Genomic DNA, 27,028 nt, shown 5'->3' with positions numbered 1-27,028 from the left:
ATGAATATGTTTCTATATATTCATATTCATACAGATGTTCTGACCTAGGCTTCCTGAGAAAGCATAAATCACAACCTTAGTTCCAAAAACCCTCTTTTATTTATATGGCTGTGAATTATGGTCATTCAGTCTGCAAGGTTTCACAAACAGTCCGTGAATATTCTGACAGATGTCTGCTCGAGTTGCCACAGTCTTTCAGGGGAATGTTGATGAACACCCACCTTATCTCCCTTGGAAGGCTGCCAGAGACCTAATTGCCAAATGCAGAGCAAGGCCAAACTCAGCACAGAGTCAAACAGAACTTTTCAAAGCTTGAACCAACCAGATGAACTAATTGCTTCCTGCAAAAGCTCATGTCCTGTCTTTTATGTCTTATGGGAGGGGTCAATCATCTCCAAGCCTTACTCCCGAGTTGACCCTGTTTTCTTAATTGTTCTTGCCTTCTGGCAGCTCTGCACATGCGCACACTAGGAACAGGCTCCCGTTGTTCTTGCCTCAGTGATGTCAGACTCTGGAGGCTCTGGGGGCAGCAAATATACTACCAAACGGCCCTGGCCCCCTCTCTGCCTCCAATGCAGAGCCCTTGTCCAAGCCTTCCCCAGACTCCAAGACTGGCCCGTGTCCCTCCCCAACCTCCTCACTATCCAAATCTGCTGCCAGCTCAGTCACAACAATAGCCTTTATGTGTATTTATATGTATATGAACCTTTATAGGAAGATTGATGGAAACATGTCACTCATGGAGAAAACAGCAACTGGGAGCAAGGCCCCAGCTGTCTGGTCCAGCCCCTCTGAAGCTGAGCAATTGATTTCACAGCCTCCCCCTGGAAGAAAGTATGCCAACCCATAGAAAGGAGGCCTCATCAAGTCCTCCTGTGAAAGGAGGAAAAGTAACCCAGAGTTCCCTATGGCAGGGGTCAGCAAACCTAAACACTCAAAGACCCGTTTCCCACGGAAAACACTAGGAGCCACAAAGTTCCTAACCAGAAGCCCCCTGTTCAATTCTGGAGCTGACCCGAAGTTCAGTTCCCCCACCATAGAGTCTCCTCCTAGAGCAGCATACTTTTTCCTGTGTCATAACCGAAAGCCCTATCAATTGTGAAGACAATTGGAAAACACTCACCTTGCCATAGAGTCTTCTCCTGGTGCACTGTGCTTCTCTCCCCCCCCCCCCACCTGCACTATAAGTTCCTCTCAAAATTGTGGCACCAACCGCTGACGGAGCCGCAGCAGAAGGAGGAAAGAGCCAGATGCAGCTCCAGAGCTGCAGTTTGCTGACCTCTGCCCTAGGGGAAAAAAGACCAGTCTTGGCGAGGAGCAGTGGGGCCCCGAGGGGTGGCAGGAATCGCAACTTCAAATGGTCATTAAATGAACTGTTGTAAGTCAAGAACTACCTGTATTGTAAGCCACCCAATCAAGCAGAGGAAATAGATGAACTTTTTGCTGGTCAACAAATGTATGTAGGAAACATACCATAGTAGTAATGGGGGACTTTATCTACCCCAGATATCAACTGGGAGATAAACTCTGCATCAAATGGGAGATTGAAAAGGTTCCTGACCAACTTAATTGAGAACTTTGGCATCCAAAATGTAGAGGGAGCTAAAGTTAAATTAAAATTCCAAACTGCAATAATTTGGTCCCTGTAAATCAAAAAGATTTGCATAACACTTACATAAAAGGTCAGACCAGTTTGACCACATAAAAAATTGATTGGAGTCATCCGTTATCAACCACCCAAAACAGCCAACTTTTAACTGTTGCACTGTAAATTTGGAGGATTTCTTAATTCGCATTGTCATTCCTCTGGCAATTTTCGAATTTCTACTTGTATAAATCTATTCCCTACTTCCCTCATCCTTGATAGCCCAAATATGTTTCTCATCAGAGCAAATGTGAGGATGAGAAAGGCATCAGATTCTGTAACAGCTTTGTTCCTTGTGCCATCTGCCTGGTAAACTTGCAAGATTCATTTTTCTTCCCAGGTACATGTATACATCCAGATTAGACTATGCTGGTTCTCTGTATCATAGAATATAGATGGGTATGTGCAGAATAGAATAGAATAGAATAGAATAGAACAGAACAGAATAGAGGAATTTGTCTTTGGTGCAGAAGCTCTCAGTGGACATAAAAAGAAAAGACACATTCATCAAGAATCCTAAGGTGCAACACTTAATGATAGTCATAGGGTACAAATAAGCAATCAGGAAACCATCAATATCAATATAAATCATAAGGATAGAAGCAACAAAGTTACAGTCATAAGTTGTATCTAGTTTGTTTTGTCATGTTTATATAGTGTATATTGGAAATAGTGACCTTCTGAGAGCTGTATGCAATGAAATTTCATTTTAATGTATGCCAATTTTAATGTATGCCAATTAGTATACATTCAAAGTGACAATAAAGTCTATTCTCCTCTCCACTCCACTCCACTCCACACTAAACATGGAGCAGGCAAGTTCAGATGTGATTTGCCAGGGGTTCTGGGCAAGGCTTGGGAAGGACCAGCCAGGGAGGGGAGAGGCCTGGAGGACAGAATCAGGCCTGCCCCCCCCCCTTAAGCTCCCATGCTTCTGTGCCCGTGCCCAGGCACAGGCTGGCATCTGGTCATCTGCTGAGTCCCAGGCAGCATATAATCAAGGGTGACTGACCGCAAGCGGCAGGGAGGGAGCCCTGGGGAAAGCCAAGGCAGAGAGAAGGCAAAGGGTGGGGAGGGGGGCAGAGGGCCAAACCCCAAAGCCCCCACCCCCCCGACTTCGTTCCTGCTGGAGCCCAGGCAGCCCAGCATGTCTGGGGGAAGGCGAGAATGATGGCTTATTCCCAAGTCAGAGCAAACGTGGTTTGCACCCCGAAATGGGCTCTGGGGGTATCCCTGTTTTCTACAGAGCTTCTCCTGACTTAGCCTGGATGCCATTGGCGCACCTGACACGCCCGTCCCAAAGTGCAGCAAAAGCCGAAGCCTCCTTCGGCCGCCCCGCTTCCTTGCGCCACCTCGCCCGCGCTTAACCACCACCGGGAAACTCCCCACCGGCCGACCTTCGTCCAACACGCGGAGTTTCGCCGCCCCACAACCCACCTTCCTCGCTGCCAGTGGGGGAGCTGAGGGGTCCGCCCGAGCCTTAAGCGACAGCGCCGCCTAGCGGCCGAGCAGGGAACAACACCGCCGCGGCTCCGGCTCTGGAGCCCCTCGGAAAAAGGTCGCTGGGCGGCCGGAGGCTCTCCGACGCCCCCTGCTCTCCCCGCGGGCGGCGGCTGCCAGAGTTGCGCCCTCCCGGAGCCAGGTGGTCGTCGGAAAGAGCCACCGGAGCTTCAGCGCACCCTCGCAGCGCTGGCCCCAGCAAGCGAGCCAAAGCAGCCCGGCCCGACCCATCCCCCGCCCGGCGTGGCTGATGGGTCGCGTAGTCCGCTGCCCCCGAGACGGCTGCGGGCGAGGGCAGAGGCCAGCCGGGCCTCCCGACGGCGCCCGGGGTCCGCTCCTTCCCCCTCGGCCGGGCAGCCCTCCTTCCTCTCCCCCCTCCAGAGCCGGCGGGGCCGGCGCAGGGCGGGGGTGGGCGAGGTGGGGCTTGGCGTCCGGGCGCCCCGCGTATATAAGGGCCCCTCCGGCTGGGGCGCCGGGAGAGCGAGCGCTATGCCGGCCGCAGCCAGGGCGGCCCGGGGTCGGCCAGCTCGAGGAGCGCCGTCGCGGGCCGCCTAAGCGTCTCCCATGGGCGAGGTAGGCGGCTTCCTGGGCTCCCTGGAGCTGCACGGCTTCTCGGGCTCCCTCGGGGCCGCGCCGCTGCCGGACTCGCCGAGCTTCCTGACGGAGCTGGGGCAGATCGAGGGCCGACTGCAGCGGGGCTCGCCCACCGACTTCGCCCACCTGAAGGGCATCCTGCGCCGCCGCCAGCTCTACTGCCGGATGGGCTTCCACCTGGAGCTCTTCCCCAACGGCACCGTGCGCGGCACCCGCCAGGACCACAGCCGCTTCGGTAAGCCCGACGGGGGACGCGGCGCCCCTTCGCCTCCCCCTCCCCGGCGCGCTTTCCGGGGGGGGCCCTCCCCGCTCCGCAGGGCTACCGGCTCCGCGTCCCCGACTGGAAACGCTGCGCGGCGACCGTCGAGCGGGCCAGGCGCGGCTTCCCCGAACTCCTTCCCGGCGCTGCCAGACTCGCCCCCTTCCCTTCCTCAGAGGGAGGGAACGCCGGGAAGGAGCCGCTGCCCAGAAAGAGCCTCCCGAGGGCCGGAGAAGCGGCAGGTGCTTCGGGGACGGAGGCCAAGCGGGGCGCTGCGCTGCGCTTCTCTCTCCTGGGGCGTTTTGGGCTCCGCGGCCGCTGGAGAAGGCGGCGGGGAGAAGGCGGAGCTCGGGCTCCCTTTACCGGTCGGCCCGTTCCGTCCCCCGCGGGCGCTTCGGTGGCGTTGCTAGAAGCGCTTTGGGAGGGGGGGCGGGTACAGAAGTGGTCGGAAAGCGCCGGCAGTAGCTGTACGAGGCCGCAGAGAGCCTGGGCGGAAGGGACCAGACGGCTCTCGCCCCTCTTGTGACCGGGCCGTTCGGACCCCTCCGCCCTGCCTTCCGCCTTGCCTGTTTTATGGCGGCTCCAAGGTTGGTTCCAACCAAGAGGACCCACAGCTCCGTCTTAGGTTGGCTGACTCAAAAGTCAGTCCTGGAACAGAGATTCCCCCCTTAGTAAGGCTAAGTAGGCTTGGCTTGTGCTCATTGAATGTTTTTATTTTAGTTTATTTTTTTAATTTAATTAATGTTATTTGTTTTGTCAAGCATGTATAACAGATATAAGTATAAACATGATTACGAATACAGGAAATGGGTACGAATAAGTGGGGACATTAGGACAGGGATGATTGGCATATTGATTGGCACGCTGGTGCCTGCCTCTTACAGACCTGTTAGGAATGGGGGAGGTCGACAGGAGACAGTCTAAGGCAGTGTTTCTCAACCTTGGCAACTTGAAGATGTCTGGACTTCAACTCCCAGAATTCCCCAGCCAGCATTCACCGGCTGGGGAATTCTGAGAGTTGAAGTCCAGTCATCTTCAAGTTGCCAAGGTTGAGAAACACTGGTCTAAGGTTAACCCTGTGATGGGGGTTTGGGGAAGAAACCACAGAGCACTCCAGGCATTGACCACTCTGTTGCTGAAGTTGTATTTTCTGCAATGGAGGAGTGTTTTTTGAGCGTTGAATGTTTTTACCCTCTTCTTTCTCACTAAGCATTTTCAGAACAGGAAACACAGAGAGAGAGAGAGAGAGAAACAGTAACAATTGAAAAATAAGAGTGAGTAAAAACAAGGCTGAGCAAAACCATATTTCAGCTCAACAAGGCTGCCCCTTAACCGAGGTATCTTTTCCTTGTTTGAGGGGGGCGTTGGGGGGGTCACTTTTGGCATTAGTGGGGTTCCCCTGAAGAAAGGAGGGGGTGAGAGAGGCCCTGGGGTCTCCTTGGCTGACTTGAGGTGGGTGGGCGCACAAACTGACCCACACAGGCAGGTTTTAAATAAGCTTTTAGGGAGGACGGCAACGCTTCTTGTCTGCAGCCCTAAGCAAATTTAGCTAGGAAAGCAGTTGGGGGAGGGGTTGAGGAAAATGGCTTTGCCCCCCAGAACTAGGAGTGAGGGCAGAGATACCAGCTCCTCTCCAGAATGAGGCCGCCTTTCCTTTCCCTTTGGTGAAAGGCAGCAGCTGTGTCCGTTGACTGCAGACAGGCAGTGTCAAGATGGGCCGTTAACCGAACTCCTAGCCTGATAAATTTTAGCATTCCACAAGTGTTTCAGCTGCTAGTATCGAGCTATGCACATAAGAAACGCTTCTGATTTTTAAATATTATGAATATTATGAATTCCTGCTTCTTCCCAAGATAGTGTGATTTGTTGTAATTGAAGGAAGAGCTGGGAGATTGGGTTAAGGATCAGGGGGGCAGGAGGAACTTGGCAGGCAGGCCTCCTCTGCTTTCCCAGCACTCTGAGTAGATGAAAGGAAGAAGTATTAATTGCAGAAAGACTCCAGGTGTTCATTCTGGATTTTCTTGTAGGCCAAGCAAGGGAGATAAGACCACAAGACATAACTTTAGTAGATCTTAATTATACCTAAGATTAAGCTTGGTTTCAGATAAAACAATGTTGTCTGCAAAGAACAGAGACCCACATTTGGGGGTCAGTGGGTGTGATTGGAACTTGGAGAGAATGTTATGGAGACATTTACAAAATGGCAGCCTTGGGAAGTATGCCAGTCAAAAAGGCACCTTTGCCAGAAGACAAGGGATGATTGTCTCCCATATTATTGTCCAAGAAAACCTTTAGGCTCCCCTTTGGGAATCGAATGACTAGAAATGCAGTAATGCCTGAGCCAGATGTTTTATGCCAGGCTAACTTCCCCTTGACCCCAACCTGAAGGAGTTTTCATATTTTGATGTAATGGTAGACAAAACAATTCAAAGGAGATTGGCTAAATCCTTGCCATCTGTCTTGCCTTGCCCAGATCCAGCCATCTGTTAAGAAAAGGAAGTAGGTCAGGTGTTAGCATCGGCAACGGGCCGCCTGGTTCTCCATGAGGGATCTGGGAAGGGACCCTTCAGCCGGGAAAGCAGTCTCGGAGACACCCAGCCTGGCCTTTAGGCTTGGTTGCTGCAAATTTCTGGGTTCGGATTCTGTGGGGGGAGGAGGAGGAGAAGAGGAAGTGGAGGAAGAAGAAGAAGAAAGAAAGAAGAAAAGAAGAGGAAGAAGCAGCAGCCGCCTGCAGGAAGATTCCTGCAGGGACTTCCAAGTGGGAGAGGCTGAATCTGTTCAGAACAACAGTTCCATTTTAGTTCCTCCTCTTTATTGATTAGACCTTTTCTTCTCGTGTTGAAGTTCAGACTTGAACTCACGGTTTCTTGTTTCCTGGCCTAGTGCCTTAACCACTAGAACAAACTGGCTTTCATTGATTTTCTGTGATGGATTTTCTGGAGATATTCTTGGGAGGCATCTGCAAGGTTGGAAGCCATGGCCTTAGGGGTTGGGGGGGGGGGGGAACGAATCTTGCAGAATGCCTTCTCAAGGGCAAGATTCAAATGGCAGAAAGGTCCAACCGAGCCCTATTCATAATCCCTTCTCCCAGCAGCTGGAAAGGCAGTGGAAGGATGTTCAGGGGAAGACAGTATTTCTGCACAGCCCCCAACTGTGTAGATGACAGTAATGCCAACCCTGAACGGATTTAACATCAGTTGCAACTGTTAAAAGAAGAGACATAAGTGTCTCCTCACTTTCAGGCAGTGTCATTCCAAGAGTTTTGTTGCACTCCGATGAGTATCTCCGATTGTGACACTGCTCTGATCTTGTCAGTAAGACAACATTATGTGGTTGATTGCAATCCAGGTGGTAAAATTTTGTTATTTCAAAGTAGAACTGCTCTGGAACAGCTTAGGGACAAAATCTATTAAGGATTATCTATAGCAGTGGTTCCCAAACTTGGCAACTTTTAAGACTTGTGGACTTCAACTCCCAGAATTCTCCAGCCAGCGCTGGCTGGAGAATTCTGGGAGTTGAAGTCCACAAGTCTTAAAAGTTGCCAAGTTTGGGAACCACTGATCTATAGCAGCGGTCTTCAAACTTAATGTATTCAAGCAACCCAGTGTGGAACCCATTAATATACCAAGGTCTTATTTTCTGGACCCCCAAAATAAGTGCTTATTTTCGGGGAAGCCTTATTATTTTTGAGCTGCAGGAGGCAGCGAGTGTGGTCACCTCATGGCTGCTGCTATGTTGCAATATTTTCGGGAAGGGCTTATTTTGGGGCAAAGGCTTATTTTAGCGTATGCGCTTAAAAGCCCGATTGGGCTTATTATCCAGGGAGGTCTTATTTTGGGGAAAACAGTGTAGTTTCTCATGTAATGCAAAAGAATGTTAAAATTACATTGCAATAATGCATTTCATATCTGTCATGTTGAGCCCTAAATCGTTCTCTGGGAACCATTTGGATCTTCTGAATACTGTCTGTCTAAGGAGGTCTTGGTGGGAAGGTGCTGTGGAGGCTTCAAGTGAATGTATCGCCATTGTGATCCTGCACAGGTGGGAACATTTCCTTGAGAGGCAAATAGCTACCCTGAAAATTTGCCAGTAGGGAATAGAAGGAACTGCCTAATAATGCTAACAGTTATAGGTACTCCTGAAGTTATGACTGCAAAGGAACTGTAACTTAAGACAGTCATGTGACTGACCCGATTTTATGACCTTTTTTATGGTGCTTGTTAAATTAACACAGTGGCCATAAACAGTTGTAAAGTAAATACCACATTAAATGAACCAGGATTTGCTGTGGAGGCTAAAATATACAAGGCACAGTTGCAGGAACTGGGCATGGCTTGTCTAGTGAAGAGAACGACCAAGGGGGACATGATAACATTATTCCAATATTTGAGGGGCTGCCACAAAGAAGAAGGGGTCAAGCTATTTTCCAAGGCACCTGAAGACCAGACAAGGAATAACCGATGGAAACTGACCAAGGAAAGATTCAACCTGGAAATAAGGAGAAATTTTCTGACAGTGAGAACAATCAACCAATGGAACAGAAGTTGCCTTCAGAAGTTGTGGGAGCTTCATCCCTGGAAGCTTTCAAGAAGAGACTGCCATTTGTCAGAAAGAGTGGAGGGACATCTGCTTCGGCAGGGGGGTTGGACTAGATGACCTACAAGGTCCCTTCCCACTCTGTTAACCTGTTAATCTGTTAAATTGGCTTTTGGCAAAACTGTCGCAAAACTTGGCCACATAGCTGGGAAGCACTACAAATGGCTGTAAAGGCAGCCTAGTTGCCAAAAGCCTAAGTGCAGGTATGTGACTGGGAGAAAAGAGGGCTGACATTGGAACTTTTAGGTATCCCCAGGGAGGTCTGTGTAATTGTGAACATCATTAAACGCCCTGTCATAAATTGAGGACTACCTGTATTTTCGCCTCTGTGTCTATCAGATCAGCGACTGCCAAAGTTTTTCCCAACCTCTCCAAAAAGACAACCATTGAACCATTGGTTCTGTGGCCAATGAATCTTTTCCTAAGATAGGGTTAGGGTTAAGGTTAAGCCACATTATACTCTGGCCAGTCCCAGCTTCTGCAGTGCGAAATAATAAGCCTTGGTTGAGAACATTGCAGCTGTGAGTTGCCTTCTTTGAAAAGAGCTGGGGAAAATATGCATTGCAGCCCTCTTTAATTTCATGATACCCATTTCAAAGTTGGGGCACTTTTTAAAAGTCAACTTGCTACTCTCTTGAAGCAGTTTATCCTCCTAGGCTGAGGTCTTCAAATTTGGCAACTTTAAGACTTGTGAACTTCAACTCCCAGAATTCTCCAGCCAGGAGAATTCTGGGAGTTGAAGTCCACAAGTCTTAAAAGTTGTCAAGTTTGGGGACCCCTGCTGCTAGGGGTTTCCCCCCCTTGTCTTAAACAGAAAGTTTCTGTTGCTAGTTAATGCAGACTTTTTTGAGCATTTTTTTTTAACCAAATGCAGGACAGACTGATTGTGTTAGAAAACCAGGATGAAGCTGTCCCCAAAATATAAATGACTGGCAGATCCTTGAAATAGGCAATTGTTGCTTGGACAGAAGCCAGGCTGAGAAGCTGGGGAGAAGTTGCCCTCCTTAGATTTCCTTAGATTAACAAGAGTTGGAAGAGACCTTGTAGGTCATCTAGTCCAACCCACCGATCCTATCATGGTCTTTCTTGTGACCATCCTTGCCCCACTGTTGGAGGGCAGAGTTGACTCTCCTGGAGGAGGACATGCAGGGGAGATGCCAAACCCCCAAGTGAAAATACGGGAAGCTTGGTTGTCTCTGGGCAAGCCCTCCAGGGAACTTCAACCAGTGGTGGTGGAAGCAGAAGCCAGCCAGACGGTTGGTGGCATTTATATGTCTCTGTGTAATAACAGCACAATGCATAGGCATACAATGGCCCTGCAAGGCAGGCCAGAGGTGTGGCTCCATCCTATGAGATGAAGGCTGAAAGCTGAGGTCACCTGGACAGTTGACAGCAGAAGTTAGCTTGGAGCAAGGAGGAGCGTTGGCCAAGATGAGCTCTTTTGTGACTCAGCACAGAGAATAAAAAACGGGCTGGACATCCCCTCGGCCGTGCCTTTCTCCTGGCAGACCTTCAAAGGCAGCGGGTGATTGAGGCGACTGGTGGGGGGCTTTGAAACACAAGGAGGCTTTTGGCAGAAGCCAAATTTCTGGGAACACATTTGGTGAAACTGTGTGTGTGTGTGTTTGAGTGTGTTTGAGTATTCATGTTCCTAGTACTGCCTTGTACTTCTCATCCATGCACAAAAAGGAGTTTGCACCAGCGCTGGTCTTCATCTTCCAGAAAATGAAAAGAAGGTGTCCTCTGTTTGTCTGAGACCCCCAATTTCTAGCTTGGGATGAGAATTTCTGAGTTTGCTGCAGTCTTGATCCATGGGGTGGGGGTGGGTGCAGCTAGGAGGCCATGTGTTTGAGTTCCTCTTTTCTCCTGGAGCCCCTCTGCTGCTGGGAAGATTCCCACCCCCCAATCCCTCCAGCCTATCATGCAGCCCCTGTGCACCTGTTTCCAAGCAGCTGTTGGGTGGGTGGGTGGTGTTGAAAGTTTAGCTCTGCAGATCTGAGTACAACATGCAGCTTGTTCAGAAGCCCCACAGCCAGGGCCTCCCTCCCGCCCAGCTCCTACGAGGAGAGACAGGTGCAAGCAGCCAGCCAGCCGATATCATCACGAAGCAATTGTCTTCATGCCAGGACAATGACTGGCAGCTGTGGGGGAAGCTGAGAGAGTCTTGGGTTTTCCAGGCCTCAGGAATTCCAGAAGCCAATCTGGAGAGGCTCCAAGGGAGAAACGCAATCGCTGGCTGCAGGAGGAGGAGAGAGCAAGGAGGGCTTGGGAAACAAACCCCACTTGGCCACTGAAACCACGAGAAAGCAGATTCTTGATCCTCGCCCAATAGCCACGCCCAGAGCTGCAAAAACAAGGGAACAAAAGCTTTAAAAGGGCAACTAAGCTGACTTTGATTTGGCTGGCGAATGTTGCTAACCCCTAGAAATTGGCCTTTCCCTCCAGGATGTCTGCAGGGTGTGGTCAAAAAAGTCAAGATGGCACCCGTGATGGTGCTGTTGAAGCTTGACCTGTTTTTGATGTCCACCATCACAGTCACCATATGATTGACCAGACCCTGCAGAGACTTCTGTTTTCCTTCTTTCATCTAAAGCAGGGGTATCAAACTCAGGGCCTGTGGGCCGGATCCGGTCCGCAGGGTGCTTAGATCTGCCCAATGGGACTGCCCTTAAAACAGCGAGTTACTGGCCTGCGGTGCCTCTGCTAGTGAAAATGAGCTTACGAGCTCTGTTTTCGTTGGCAGAGAGTTGCAGGAGGCCATCCCAGCTGAAAATGGAATTTGGGAGCCTGTTTGCTCCCAAAGCAGTCGGGCCACCATAGGCACCCCTGGCACGAGTGACATCAAGCTGCCATGCCCACCCTGGTCCTCCAAGGTCAAACACAACCCTGATGCGTCCCTCAATGAAATCAAGTTTGACATCCCTGATCTAAAGCCTCTTGCAGGTGTGGCATTCTCTCATTGGGATCTGGAGTCTCAATCATTGAGGTTGGCAATTAATGAGGCCAACTCCGATTTTTCTGTGGATTTGGATTAGGACCTTCAGATCCTCCCCCAAAACCTGGAGCATGTTACAATATAGGCTGAATAGACCAACATTGCCCTGAATGCAGGGACGTGCAGTCAGGGGAGGCGCGGCCTCACCAGTGTCATGAGGAAAAGAATTTTGAAAATAATTAAAAAGGCTAAGGTAGTTGCTGCCAGACTCCAGAGTCACAGTGACTCTGAGTCTGCTTAGTGCTAACTGTAGGGGGAGGTGAGAGAACTATGGGCTTCCTTTGCATAAGGAATTTTTCGGCTTTTAAGAGTTAAGCAAGGGTTAAAAGGTGAAAAATTCCGTATGGAAAGGAGGCATGTGATTCTCCCGCCTCCTGATCTGGGAGCAGCAAATCATGCCTTGGCAATCTTAAGAGCCGAGGTGGCGCAGTAGTTAGGGTGCAGTACTGAAGGCCACTACAGCTGACTGTTATCTGCAGTTCAGCGGTTCTAATCTCACTGGCTCAGGTTTGACTCATCCTTCCGAGGTGGGTGAAATGAGGACCCGGATTGTTGGGGGCGATATGCTGACTCTGTAAACCGCTTAGAGAGGGCTGAAAGCCCTATGAAGCGGTATATAAGTCTAACTGCTATTGCTAAGTAAGTTGCTTTTTTATTTAATTTTTTACACTTTCATCATGGCGGGCGGACAAGAGGAGAGTTGAAATCCACAGCTGGAAAAGGTGTGTGGATCGGACGGAGGGAGGGGGGGATTCAAAATTATTTGTAACGTAAGTAATTGTAATTTGTGTGTGTTTGTGTGGTTGTTTTTTTTACCCGCCTCTGCTGGTGTGCGGACTGGCACATTTTTTTTTATTTTTTTATTTTTTAAAGCCATGCCACCTCAGCCCGCCATAGAGCGAAACATATCCTGGTTTGTGGCTGGGAGGCACGCTGGCACTTTAAAGTGCATGCCGCCGCCCCACTGTATGGCCGGGGCGGCGGCATGCACTTTAAAGTGCCAGCGTGCCTCCCAGCCACAAACCAGGACGTTTCGCTCTATGGTGGGCCGAGGCGGCATGCACTTTAAAGTGCCAGCATGCCTTCTGGGCTGGCCATTCAGCATGTCCCGCTGTATGGCCGGGGCGGTGGCATGCACTTTAAAGTGCCAGCGTGCCTCCTGGCCACAAACCAGGACATGTTTCGCTCTATGGCGGGCCGAGGCAGCATGCACTTTAAAGTGCATGCTGCCTCGGCCCGGCCATGAATATAGCTGCTGCGGGGGGGGGGGGCTTTTGAAGAGAGGAGGGGCGAAGGAAAGGGAGAACGTGGAGTCACCTTTCAGGGATGCCAAAGTGGCGGGAAACCACCACCACCAGAATCTAAAGCTTTTGGCGGCTCCAGACAGGTGAGGCAGGGAGCGGAGACCCAGGTGGTTTCCCTCGCTCCCCTTGCATTCATTTTTGGATTCCTGCATTCGCTGGACTTCGCACTCTTCTCTGCCCCAGCAAGCAAACGAGCGGGAATCAGGCTGCCTGATCCCCCATCGCTCACTCACTCGCTGTTTCGCCCGCCCAGACCACTTTGGTGCTGCCCTAGCTACCTCTGTCCATCTGCGCCCAGCAGCTGCAGCGACATCATCAAAATGAAGAGCGAGGGGGAAGAGCCCGGCCGGGAGAGGGCCCCAGCGGCAGAGCTTTAAAGTCCAGGCACCGCATCCGCCATAGAGCGGGACCGGGACCCGTTCTATGGCGGACACGTCGCTGGGACTTTAAAGCCCTGCCGCCAGGGCCTTGCCGCCACTTTAAAGCCTTTTTAAAGCCTTTAAAGCCATAGAGCCAGGACCCGCTCTATGGCGGACGCTGCGGCGAGGCTTTGGCGGGGCTTTCACGCTTGCCTCACCGGGCATGAAGGTCACCGCACGTCACTGCCTGAATGACTTCAGAAAAAAATGGAGAAGAAATCGTATGTATTGTGGTCTGCCAGTAGCGTGTGGAGCTGGCAGCAGAGTCGGACAGTGAAGAGGTTGGGGAGGAACATGGGCCAGTCCTGGAGTCTGGGGAAAGCTCGGGCAAGGGCTCTGCATTGGAGCCAGGGCCATCTGGGGGTTATGTGCTGCCTCCAGAGCCTCCAGAGTCTGATATCAGCGAGGCAGAGGAACAGGGTGATCATGTTACCAGTGCATGCATGTGCAGAAGTGCCAGAGGCAAGAAGAGTTAAGACAAAAGGGGAGACTTAGGAGTAAGGCTTGAAGATGATTGGCCCCTCCCATAACATAAAAGAGGAGTAAAGGCACATGAGCTTTCGCAGGAAGCAACTTTGTTCATTCTGGTCCGTTTAAACTCTGAAGCTCTGTTTTTTTTTTATTTGCTTTATTTATTTTTTCTTAACACATATTGTATTTCCCCCCTCCCCCCTCCCCCTAAATCCCCACCTCCCTTCCCTCCCCCCGACTTCCCAAAGACCATACGTGGTATAATTTTTGAACAATCACAGTCTGAAATATCTCTACATTGAACTCAGCTTCTTACTGTTACCCAAATTTAAAACAATTTAAAGTATTACTGATACTAAGCATAAGCTATCTGGAGTTTTTTAGTCCCATATTTACTTTTTATGTAATCAATCCACTTTTTCCAGTCTCTTTTGTATCTCTCGTTTGAATGTTCTTTGAGATATGCTGAGATTTTGGCCATTTCGGCTAAGTTCATAACTTTCAAAGTCCATTCTTGAATTATAGGTAAATCTTTCTTCTTCCAATACTGCGCCACCAAGAGTCTTGCTGCCGTTATTAAATACAGGATCAAATTAGTCTCTGCTACTGTAAAATCAATACATATACCCAGTAAAAACAACTGGGGGGTAAATTTTATCCTTCTTTTGAAGATGTTTTGCAGGATCCACCATATTTTTATCCAAAATGCCTTAACATTACGACATGTCCACCATATATGAAAATATGTAGCATCACAAGAACCACATCTCCAACATTTAGGTTGAACATTTGGATACATAGAGGCAAGCTTTTTAGGATCTAGGTGCCATCTATAAAACATCTTATAAAAATTTTCTCTCAAGTTTTGTGCTTGTGTAAATTTCACATTTCTTACCCAGATTCTTTCCCATGTTTCAAGCATTATTGGTTCCTCGACATTCTGAGCCCATTTTATCATACAATCCTTAATCAGTTCCGTTTCAGAATCCATCTGTACTAATACATTATATGTCCTCTTTATATGCATTGAGCTTTGATCTCTTATTTGTTTAAACAAATTATCCTCAACTTTTACAAAGCCAATTTTTTGATCTGTTTTCCACCTAGCTTGTAGTTGACCATACTGAAACCACGTTTGAACTACCTTCTCTTCTTTAAGTACCTCTAAAGATTTTAGTTCCATCACCCCTCTTTCTGAGATAAGAAGTTGTCTATAGGTGGTTCTATCGAGTTTTTGTTCTACATTCATATTTTCAATTGCATGTCTAGGAATTGCCCACATGGGCACTTTATCATTTAGTTTATATTGATATTTTTTCCAAACCCGCAATAAAGCATTTCTTAAGATGTGATTTTTAAATTTCTTATCCGTTTTTTTGTTAAATAACAGGTAAGCATGCCAACCATATAACAAATCATATCCCTCGATATTCAAAATTCTGCCATTAGTTAGATGAATCCAATCACTAATTGCAGATAATGCCACTGCGTCATAGTATAATTTTAAGTTAGGTAATTTCAATCCTCCTCTTTCACGTGCATCTTGCATTATTTTCATCTTTACCCTCGGCTTCTTTCCTGCCCACACAAATTTGTTGATACCCTTCTGCCATTCTAGAAGATTCGCATCTCTTTTAAGTATTGGTAACATTTGAAAAAGAAATAAAAATTTTGGTAAAATGTTCATTTTTACTGCCGCTATTCTACCCAGCAAGGACAAATGCAGTTTTTCCCACCTTTTCAACTCCAACTGTGTACTATGCCAAAGTGATTCATAATTATACTTGTATAATTTCCCATTTGAGATTAAAATATTAACTCCAAGATATTTAACTTTTTTAACTACCTCACATCTTAGCGTCGCCCCCAGTTCTTCCTTCTGTTTGATAGTCATATTTATAGCTATTATTTTGGTTTTTCCTAGATTTATTTTAAATCCCGAGACTTGACCATATTGATTGATCGTATTCAATAATACCCTACTAGTTTCCTGCGGTTGCTCCAATATTATAACCAGATCATCCGCAAATGCACGAACTCTATATTCTTGCTGTCTAATTTTGATCCCTTTTAAACCGCCCAGGCCCCGTATCTTATTCAACAGTATTTCCAAAGTTATAATAAACAATAATGGGGACAGAGGACAGCCCTGTCTTGTACCTTTTTCAATTTGAAAGGAGTCTGTCAGACTTCCATTGACAATGATCTGGGCTGTTTGCTGCTGATATATTGCACCAATTGACCGTAAAAAGCCATCTCCTATCTGCATTTTTTGCAATGTCTTCAGCAGGAATTGCCAATTAACTCGATCAAAGGCTTTCTCCGCATCCAAAAATATGAATGCGGCCGGGATTTGATTGTTCTTTCCCAGGTATTCTAAAGCGTTGATAATTAATCTAACGTTATCCTTCATCTGTCTGCCCTGTATAAAACCAGTTTGATCGGTATGTATCAGTTGCTGAGTTACCCCCATTAGCCTATTTGCTAATATTTTAGTAAAAATTTTATAATCTACATTGAGTAATGAAATAGGTCTGTAATTTTTTGGTTGGGTAAGGTCTTGATCTTCTTTGGGTATCAACGATATGAACGCAGTCTTCCACGAGGGAGGCACTTTCCCTCCCGATTGAATTTTATTGAATAGTTCTCTGAGGGGTTCTACCATTTCTAACTGTAGATATTTATAATAAACAGCTGTTAAACCATCTGTACCTGGTGCTTTCCCTAACTTTAATTGTTTAATTGCCTGCAAAATTTCCCCAGAGGTTATAGGTTGGTTCAGCTTATGCCTATGTTCTTCTCTGACTAGGGGGATTTCCTCTTTATCTAGGTATTTGTCTATATCTCCGTCCTTAATTTTATCCCCTTTATACAACTCTGTAAAAAATTCCCGAAATACCTTTTGAATCTCTTCCTGTTGAAACACTTCTTTCCCTCTGTAACACAATTTGGATACATTTCGAGCTTTCCTTTTTTTTCTAATCTGATAAGCCAACCACCTACCGGGTTTATTTGCATTGCAGAAAGTATTATGTTTAGCATATAATAAACTAGTAGCTACCTGGTCAGAGATCAGCATATCAAACTGAGATTTTAATATAGCAATTGTTTCCCTAATCTTTGTATCTCTTGGATTCAATGTTAATTCTGACTCTTTCCCTTTAATTTCCTCTTCCAATTCTTTTCGTTTTTGCCCTTGTTTGTATCTATGTATTTTATTTATATTCATTAATACTCCTCTCATATACGCTTTGCTTGCATCCCATACATATTCCAAAGATGTACCCTTGTTCATATTGAAGACAAAATATTCCGATAGCAATTTTTTACAATCATTAACATACTTTTCATATCTAAATAAATTTTCATTCAACCTCCAGGACCTTCTTGCCTGGGCTACCCTTCCCAATTCCATCCAGACTGGATTATGGTCTGAAAGAACTCTCGCCATAATCTTTGTCTTCTTCACCCTACAAAGTAAATCATTTGTAATTAGTATAAAATCAATCCTTGAAAGAGATTGATGTCTATTGGAAAAAAAGGTAAAGTCATATTCTTCTGCATGCCTCTCGCGCCAAGCGTCTCGCAATTCAAAGTCGTCCAGCATGTCAAAAAAGGGTTTGGGTAACTTAGCTCGAAATTTGGTGTTCGGGCGAGCTGTCTTCTTATCTCTTTTGGTGTCGATCACGCCATTCCAGTCACCCATTAATATACAAGACTCAAAATCCCACTGTACTAATTTAGCATGGAGATTTCTATAAAATCCATCTTGTTGTTGATTAGGAGCATAAATTCCCAAAAGTAACGTCTTTTTCCCTTCTAAGATTAAATCTAATGCTATATATCTTCCAAAGGGATCTGCTTCAATTAGCTCAGCTTTAATGTCTTTTCTTAAATATACTACTATGCCATTTTTCTTTTCCATGGCTGAGGTCGCAAAATGTTGGCCCAGTTTGGGGTTAAACAAATATTTTTGATCGGTTGATTTGATATGAGTTTCTTGCAAGCAAATTATGTCATTCTTAAACTGTTTAAGATAATGAAATATTTTCTTTCTTTTCTGTGGAGAGTTCAGTCCGTTAACATTCCATGTCAAAATCTTAGTTGTCATTTTTGGTTGCCTGAAGCTTTTTTAGAGCCTCCCGCAAGGCCTGTCTCACCTTTGGTTTGGCTCCTCCCACAGCTTCTGAGCTTGTTGCAGTAGCACCTTGGTCAGTGGCCAATGATTGTTGAGATTGTTGCATAGTAGCTTGTTTATCCGTTTGTCTGGTGGTCTTACGGTTGGATCTTTTTTCCTTGACTCCTTGCCCTTCCGGAAGAGGGAGATGATACATTTTATCTAATGGTTGTGTGGTTTGCTGTTTATCTTGTTCGTCTCGTGGTTTTTCACCATATCCCGAAGGTTCAGGGTATCCCATCTTCAGAATCTTATGATAGAAATCACGAGCTTTCCATACAGAGCTGAGACGATATCTTTGTTTGTCCATTGTAACTATAATACCGAATGGGGCCTCTGAAGCTCTGTTTTGACTCTGTGCTCCATTTGGCCTTGCAAAACTAATTGGCAGTTAGGTCTTTGGCAGTTTCAAGGGAGATAAAAGTGGGTGCTTATCATCCTTATCCTGAAAGACTGTGGAAGACTTCTGTCGGACTCTTCACAAACTGTTTGTGACTCATTATGGGCTGTGAATGAACATAATTCACAGCCGTTGAAATAAAAAGAGGGTTTTGGGACTAAGCGTGTGATTTTTACTGTCTTGGGAATCATAAGTCAGATGTATGTAAAAATGCTCCCAGCAATTGAAGTAGGAAAATGAGGTTCCTTTTCTGGGCATCAGGTTTAGGGTGCTAATCACCCAAGTGCAGCCAGATTTCATACAAGATTGGGAATGTTCTTATCTTCATTAATTGGACTCCGCAGTATTTCAGTTTCAGAAGCCAAGGAGTGCTTCAGAGCATGAAAGAACAGAGGCCGCCCCACCCACATCTCCTTAAAGCAATTGCACCTTTCCCTGGGATCGTACACTGTCAAGGTATCCTACAGTGCCAGGATAGGATTTTGAAACTGCCTTTCCAGGTGGGCTGTCTTGGGATCAGGTGCAGTGGCTGTCAGAATTGGAGACAGGTGCTATGTGGACATTTCCATGTGCCCCAAAGTTCTTTTCATGCCTTCAGAGGAGAGGTTCAGCTCTGCTTTCTAGTGTGACTACAAACACAAATGCTTTGAGGCTTGTTGAAAGACAGGAGATCCCTCTGTGAAACAAGACAACTCGCATTATCGCAGCTGTTCCGTGACAATAATGCAATGGCAGTCGTGGTTGAAAGTCAAAAGGGGGCTTTGGAATGAGGTTATAATAACGCCGAGGTCTTCAAACTTGGCAACTTCAAGACTTGTGGACTTCAACTCCCAGAATTCTCCAGCCAACAGTCCACAAGTCTTAAAGTTGCCAAGTTTGAAAACTTCTGATCTAAGTGGAGAGATTGCAGAGGAAGGGGTTACAAGAGAGTAAATTATGCTAGCTGGAGAATTCTGGGAGTTGAAGTCCACAAGTCTTAAAGTTGCCAAGTTTGGGGACCCCTGTAATAATGGATTCCACACTTGCAGGGGGTTGGGCGATGATTCACAAGATCTCTTCTGGTCCTGATACTCTATGATTCTGTCACCTACCAAGGATAAATTTCAGGGGAGGGTTCCTGTACTGGTGGCTTCACACATGCACCCACTGTGTGTTGCTCGCGCATGCGCAGTAGCCTGTAAATTGTTCTGTGCATGTGCAGAAACATGCTGGCAAACAGCAGAAGAGACTGGGGAACCAGTTCCCCAGTGGCATGGCCAGCCTGGGTCGCTGCCGGTTCTGCAACCCAGGCCAACTCACCACTACCGGTTTGGCTGAACCAGGCGGAAACGGGAGCAACCCACCTCTCATACATTTAGCCTGATGACATCATAGTTTGCACAAGGTTTCCTGTGCTTGCATCATAGATTTGAAAGCCTCATTGTATATCTCCTGTAGTATATTGTATTAAGACCTTTCCAAGTAATACTCAAAAACCTCGGAACTTGCAAAAGGAAGATGAGAATGTAATCTAATGATGGTCTGAAGAATGGCTGGTCATCCTAGAAGCTCTACAGATAAAATCAATGCTTCTTCATTTTACTGTTTGAATTATTTTCTTCTTTGCCAATTTTTCTGAAGTTGGCCTTTTCACGAGCTTCCATTGATGGTTAGATGCCTTTACAGTCCCTTATTGGTCCTTGACATGATTGGTAAACTTAATTCCACAACTCAAAGTTTAGTAATTTCATTCTTACAAGTAGGAGGTTCTGGGTTAAGATTCTCTACTGTCTGTAAGATCAGGTCGTTTTCAGTGGTCTTCAAACAGGGTTGAAGGAACAGGATAGAAGAGTGGACCGTAGATATTTCCTCCAGTGATGGGATTCATGACTTATCTTCGTGCTTCACTGCTGAAAATATATTTGGAGAGAACTCTTCAGTTGTTACCTGATTGCTCTGGGCAGGTCCTAAGTCAGAGGTCTTCAAACTTGGCAACTGGCTGGAGAATTCTAGGAGTTGAAGTCCACAAGTCTTAAAGTTGCCAGGTTTGGGGACCCCTGTCCTAAGTCATTGCAATTCCTGACATTTATTGATATCTAAGAAAATAGGGATAGGGAGAAAGAACCTCTGGAATCTTCTAGAAGATTGTCATTTTGTGTTTGTTGATGAAAGGATAGGGGAATTTGCCTCTCCTCATCACACATTGTTTATAGGAGTCCTATAAATAAAATGCAGGCTATATACAATATATTTACAGAAGGTGCCAATACACACACCCCAAATTTGATTCGACTTATCCGTGGATGGGCTTAACACAGGTATCTACGGTAATCTAAATATTCATATTTATATCTGCAGATATGCCAAATCTCAATTTTTTAAAAATCAAAACATCCTGGAAAATGCAGGTTGGCTTATCCGTAAGTGGCACCTTTTTCATTTTGATTTAAAATTCAGAGGCCTGTTATCTAGGGATAGGCTTGTACAAGAGAATATGTGATGGCAAACCTATGGCACGCATGACGGAAATGGCACACAGAGCCATCTCTGCAAGCACTCCAGCCATCACATGTTGTTCTTCCCATTTCCGGTATGCACATGTGCACTGGCCAGCTGGTCTTTGTAAGCGCAGGAGTGCTGGAAACCGGAAGAGCAACTCCCTGGTGTGCATGTGCATGCCGGAAAGCTGAGCTTCCACACGTGCCAGCCAGCTGGTCTTTGTGCACACATGTGCTCCAGAAACCAGAAGACCAGATGACCGGTGCGCATACCAGAAATCAGAAGCCCAGCTTCCCAACGCGTGCAGTTTCCAGTTTCTGGCGCTCCTGTGGTGTGTGCCAGGGAACTGCTTTTCCGGTGCTCTCCTCCGCCTGCATGCTTCCGTTTCAGCACTTGGTACCAAAAAGGTCCAGCCACACTGGTATATATGTTAGCCTATCTCTTTCCCAGGTTTCATTCCTTCAAATGCTCAGCCTCCCTCTGGTTTTTGCTGAATGCTTAGACTGGTTCATGCCAAGCATGATGCAAATACGCTTGAACATTTCTTGAATGTCAAGGAGTTGAATGGATTGGAGCCCTCTGTGATGTTTAACTTGTCATCTTCCTTCTTTTGCATATGAAAGGTTTTCCAAATGAAAGGACTGTGTCCACACCCTTGAGGAGATAGTATAGCTGGCTGGGTCTGTAAGATCTCCAAGGCGATATGGTTTGGGAAGTTTGTTGCTCAAGTAGAGTGAAGATTTTTCTCCCTTTTTCATTCTTCAAGTAACACTCTGTTGTTGTTGTTTTACTCTTTTCAAAGGAATTTTGGAGTTTATAAGTTTGGCCGTAGGACTGGTTAGTATCCGTGGAGTGGATTCTGGCCTTTATCTTGGAATGAATGAGAGAGGGGAGCTGTATGGATCGGTAAGTATAATTTCTACAACCTTTCGGCTTTATCAAAATTCAATATTGTTCAGAATGACCTTCCTTAAATGACCTTGATCTGTTGGGCAAGTACCTGGATTCTAAACGATAGGACAGCTGTTGCGTTTATGGCCCAGGCAAGACCCACAAGCTGCAGGCACCTTTCCTTGAGAAGGAGAAAGATAATATATAGCAAAAACCAAGATTAAAATTGCAAAAAAGAATTCCAGACTAAATTGCAAAGGCCCAGAGCTACAATGATGTAACTCCTTTCCGCCTCACCTTGTATGAAAGGCAGGACTTTGAGCCGCATCCTCACATGAACATACTATGGGGAGAAGAGTGATCATTGAGGGAGCTTCCTAGACCAAGAAGGATCTCCCACAGGGACCTTCAATAGCACACTGGGGATTCATGAGAGCATGAATACAATCTCCAACGTTGTTGTTGTTAGTCGCAAAGTCATGTCCGACCCATCGTGACCCCCATGGACAACTTTCCTCAAGGCCTTTCTGTCCTCTGCCATCTTCTGGAGTCCATTTAGGCGTACGCTTAATGCTTCAGTGACTCCATCCAGCCATCTCATTCTCTGTCATCCCGTTCTTCTTTTGCCCTCCATCCGTTCCCAGCATTAGGCTCTTCTCCAGTGAGTCCTTCCTTCTCATTAGGTGGCCAAAGTATTTGAGTTTCATCTTCGGGATCTGGCCTTCTAAAGAGCAGTCAGGGTTGATCTCTAGGATTGACCGGTTGGATCGCCTTGCAGTCCAAGGGACTCGCAGGAGTCTTCTCCAGCACCAGAGTTCAAAGGCCTCAATTCTTTGGCACTTATGGTCCAACTTTCACAGCCATCCATTGCAACTGGGAAAACCATAGCCTTGGCTATACACACTTTTGTTGGCAGGGTGATAATTCTGCTTTTTAGTATGTAGTCTAAATTTGCCATAGCTTTCCTTCCCAGGAGCAAACGTCCTTTAATTTCTTGGCTGCAATCCCCATCTGCAGTGATCTTGGAGCCCAAGAAAATAAAATCTGTCACTACTTCCATTTCTTCCCCATCTATTTGTCAGGAATTGAGATGACCGGATGCCATGATCTTAGTTTTCTTAATGTTGAGTTTCAAGTCAATTTTCGTACTCTCCTACTTCAACATCAAGAGGCTCTTTAGTTCCTCTTCACTTTCTGCCATTAGAGTGGTATCATCTGCATATCTGAGGTGGTTGATATTTCTCTCGGCAATCTTAATTCCAACTTTTGATTCATCTAGCCCCGCTTTTCTCATGATGTGCTCTCTATATATGTTAAATAGGCAAGGCGACAGTATATAGCCTTGTCAGACTCCTTTCCCAATTTTGAACCAATTAGGGGTTCCGTGTCCAGTTTTCACTGTTGCTTCTTCACCCGCATATAGGTTTCTCAAGAGACAAATAAGATGGTCTGGTACTCCCATCTCTTTAAGAACTTGCCCCAATTTGTTGTGATCCACACAATCAAAGGCTTTAGCATAGTCAATGAAGCAGAAGTAGATGTTTTTCTGGAACGCCCTAGCTTTCTCCATGATCCAATGTATGTTGGCAATTTGATCTCTAGTTCCTCTGCCTCTTTGAAATCCTGCCTATGGTAGTTCTCGTTCCACAAACTGCTGGAGCCTACCTTGTAGGATTTTGAGTATAACTTTGCTAGCATGTGAAATGAGTGCAATGCTACGGTAGTTTGAACATTCTTGGCATTGCCCTTCTTTGGAATTGGAATGTAAACTGACCTTTTCAAATCCTGTGGCCACTGTTGAGTTTTCCAAATTTACTAGCAAATAGAGTGTGGCACTTTTACTGAATCGTCTTTTAAGATTTCGAATAGTTCAGCTGGAATACTGTCATCTCCACTAGCTTTGTTGTTGCTCAGACTTCCTAAAGCCCATTTGACTTCACATTCCAGGATGTCTTGCTCGAAGTTGGTGACCACCCCATTGTGGTTATCAGGGATGTTAAGATGGTTCTTGTATGGTTCTTCAGTGTAATTTTGCCACCTCTTTTTAATCTCTTCTGCCTCTATTAGGTCCCTGCCATTAGGGTCCTTTCATCATGCCTACTTTTGCATGAAACGTTCCCTTCATATCTCCAATTTTCTTGAAGAGATCTCTGGTCCTCCCTGTTCTGTTGTTTTCTTCTATTTCTTTGCACTGTTCATTTAAGAAGGCATTCTTATCTCTTCTAGCTATTCTCTGGAATTCTGCATTCAGTTGGGTGTATCTTCCTCTTTATCCCTTGCCTTTCACTTCCCTTCTTTCCTCAGCTATTTGTAAAGCTTCCTCACACAGCAATTTTGCTTTCTTGCATTTCTTTTTCTTTGGGATGGTTTTGGATCTCCAACATATACCTCCAGAAAAAATATACAACTGAATTTCAGAGGAATGCAGACAGTATTTGGACTTGCATAGAACATTCGATTAAATGGGAATTAAATTGGCTGTAAATAACTTAAATTCAAACAAATTGGATTGATTTATTGCTGTATTTACAAGTCTTAACAGAATGAAATATGGAATAGTCATCAGACACAGAGAGACAATGTCAGAGTTCCAAGTAACACCCCCAATGAAAGAAGACTCGGAGGCTTGAGTTTCTTCTAAGTTCCATTTTATTAGAGATGTCATATTGGGACACCTGGGAAAACCTGAATCTGAAAGCTTCCAGGTTTTCCCCACCCAAATGAAAGTTCAAGACCCTACCCAGCACCCACAAGTCAGGGTCTTATTTTCTTTTGACCCCTGAAATAAGCCCTTGGCATTATTTTCAGGGAGGTCTTGTTATTTTTGAGCTGCAGGAGGCGGTGAGCGAGGTCACCTCATGGCTGCTGCTGTGTTGCAATGTTTTCAGGGAGGGCTTATTTTTGGGTGGGGGCTTATTTTAGCGCATGCGCTCAAAAGGCCGATTGGGTTTATTATCCGGGGAGGTCTTATTTTCAGGGAAACAGGGTACAAGAAGCTCTGGTGAACAAGAGAAAGAGAAAATGTAATCCTCTATCTTGATCTTCTTGGAAGAATAGAATAAGAATAGAACAGAACAGAATTCTTTATTGGCCAAGGGTGATTGGATACATAAGGAATTCGTCTTTGGTGAAGGAGGTCAAGATAGAAGTCACTCAGTCATTAGTCGTCCTTGGGTTAAGTCAGGGGGATTTTTCCCTTCCCCTATCAGGATTGTTTTTCATGTCTCTTTTGTTTCCTTCCCACCTCCTGCTCACACAGAAGAAGCTCACACGGGAGTGTGTTTTCCGCGAGCAATTTGAAGAAAACTGGTATAACACCTACGCCTCGACCCTCTACAAGCACACGGACTCTGAGCGACAATATTACATCGCTTTGAACAAAGATGGGTCTCCCCGGGAAGGATTCAGGACTAAGAGACACCAAAAATTTACTCATTTTTTACCCCGGCCGGTAGATCCTGCTAAGATACCTGCTGTGTACAGAGACCTTCTGCGCTACAGGTGATACTTCCTGCAGCTTGAGAACAAATATGAAGGCACATGATTGTGTAACATGCATACATGTACACAGTTGGGTTTCCAAAGTTTTTGCTGGAGCACTATAAACCTATGCTTTTCATCCCTTCTGCAAACCTAGTTAACACATAGAGAAGCCCTGAATCCCTTGGCTTTCAAAGAAGGGTAGAACAAGGATGGATTTAGTCTCCACGGAGTGCAACGGGATGGGGCAGAGCTTGGAAGCCTACATAGGATCGCTTTCTAATTACTTGTACAATTTGGTGGGCTAGAAAGAGGAAGCAGATGATACTGAGCAGAAGAGACAGTGTTTGACAACTACCAGCAACATTGATCCTAAGGCATGGAACCAGGCACAGAAGAATTCAGAAATAATTTGCATTCTGCACCAAATCTTGGAAAGCTTGCTTGCTAAACTGGCCCTTTGCAACTTGCCAGAGGTTGGTGATCCGGAATCTGAGAACTTGTGGACTTGCATGGTAGTAAAGTGGAGAATCCAACTCTATGGGAAGTTTGGCTCCTCAGGAAGACGTGTGCAAATGTGGCTTTACATGTGTAAGCACACACCTCGACCTGCTTGTGTTTCCTTCCGTTGGAGTCTGAGAGTAGAAAGCAGGAGGTGAGGTTAAAGAACGAGATGGATTTTGAAGATGTAAACACAATACTGTTCATAAGGACAAATCTATTTATAAAGTGTATATTGTATTTATTTTATATATTTATTTATTTCATATATATATGTGTATGTATGTATGTATGTATGTATGTATGTATGTATGTATATATATATATATATATATATATATATATATATATATATATATATATATATTATTTTTAAAATGAGAGATGTGATGGCCCAACTTTCTTCAGAAAGAATAAGGTCCTACTGATGTAGGCAAAAGAGGGGGAGGCGCTTTAAAGAGCTTTATTAGCAATAAAATGTCTTTCTATATTGCAGGTGGCTCATTAATTTATTGTAATATTGATTCATAATTTAAGATTTAAAACAATGTGGCACAGACCCAAATTTACAGAAAACATCCTACAGTAAGTGATGGAGAGAGGCAGAGTTCCACTTAGGTGCTTCTGCAGTGGTTGGATTGTCTGCCAAACTAGCCCCATTCAGTTGCTGAAAGGTGGTGAAAGAAGTGAGTTTAGAATTGCAGCCAACATTGAATTAAGTCTGTGGCATATCCATTACCCTCATATGTTCTGATTTAGGCTTCCGGAGAAAGCATAAATCACAATCTTAGTCCCCAAAACCATCTTTTATTTATATGGCTGTGAATTATGGTCATTCACAGCCCGCAAGGCTTCACAAACAGTCTGTGAAGGTTCTGACAGATGTCTGCTTGAGTTACCACAGTCCTTCAGGGGAATGTTGCTAAACACCCACCTTATCTCCCTTGGAAGGCTGCCAGACCCCTAACTGCCAAATGCAGAGCAAGGCCAAACTGAGCACAGAGTCAAACAGAACTTTTCAAAGCTTGAATGGACCAGATGAACTAATTGCCTCCTGCAAAGGCTCGCGTCCCGTTTGCTTCTCTTTTATGCCTTATGGGAGGGCCAATCATCTCCAAGCCTTACTCCCAAGTTGACCCTGTTTTCCCAGTTGTTCTTGCCTTCTGGCAGCTCTACACATGGGCACACTGGGAACAGGCTCCCGCATTTCTTCTGCCTCACAGATGTCAGACTCCAGAGGCTCTGGAGGCAGCAAATAACTACAAGATGGCCTTGGTCCCCTCTCTGCCTCCAATGCAGAATGCTTGTCCAATTCTTC

The 27,028-nt window shown here is 45.9% G+C and overlaps 1 protein-coding gene across 1 annotated transcript; it reads left to right on the top strand.

The window, feature by feature from the left end:
• The first annotated feature begins 3,635 nt into the window (after window positions 1-3,635).
• On the top strand, window positions 3,636-25,926 carry FGF16 (fibroblast growth factor 16). The gene is made up of 3 exons (XM_032228314.1): window positions 3,636-3,974; window positions 21,641-21,744; window positions 24,989-25,926. The coding sequence occupies exons 1-3, from the start codon at window positions 3,710-3,712 to the stop codon at window positions 25,232-25,234; spliced, it is 615 nt and encodes a 204-aa protein (XP_032084205.1). The 5' UTR covers window positions 3,636-3,709; the 3' UTR covers window positions 25,235-25,926.
• The last annotated feature ends 1,102 nt before the right edge of the window (window positions 25,927-27,028 follow it).

The sequence above is a fragment of the Thamnophis elegans genome, chromosome 12 (genome assembly GCF_009769535.1).
Source record: "Thamnophis elegans isolate rThaEle1 chromosome 12, rThaEle1.pri, whole genome shotgun sequence".
NCBI classification, from domain to species: Eukaryota; Metazoa; Chordata; class Lepidosauria; order Squamata; family Colubridae; genus Thamnophis; species Thamnophis elegans.
The sequence above is the reverse complement of the archived record's forward strand: the minus strand, read 5'-3'. Positions and strand labels throughout refer to the sequence as shown.

Excerpts from the sequence above, each read along its gene's own strand:
- FGF16 (XM_032228314.1), top strand. The coding sequence starts at position 3,710 with ATGGGCGAGGTAGGCGGCTTCCTGGGCTCCCTGGAGCTGCACGGCTTC. Across the intron at positions 3,975-21,640 it reads CCAGGACCACAGCCGCTTCG|GAATTTTGGAGTTTATAAGT; the intron begins GTAAGCCCGACG and ends CTCTTTTCAAAG. Across the intron at positions 21,745-24,988 it reads GAGGGGAGCTGTATGGATCG|AAGAAGCTCACACGGGAGTG; the intron begins GTAAGTATAATT and ends CTGCTCACACAG.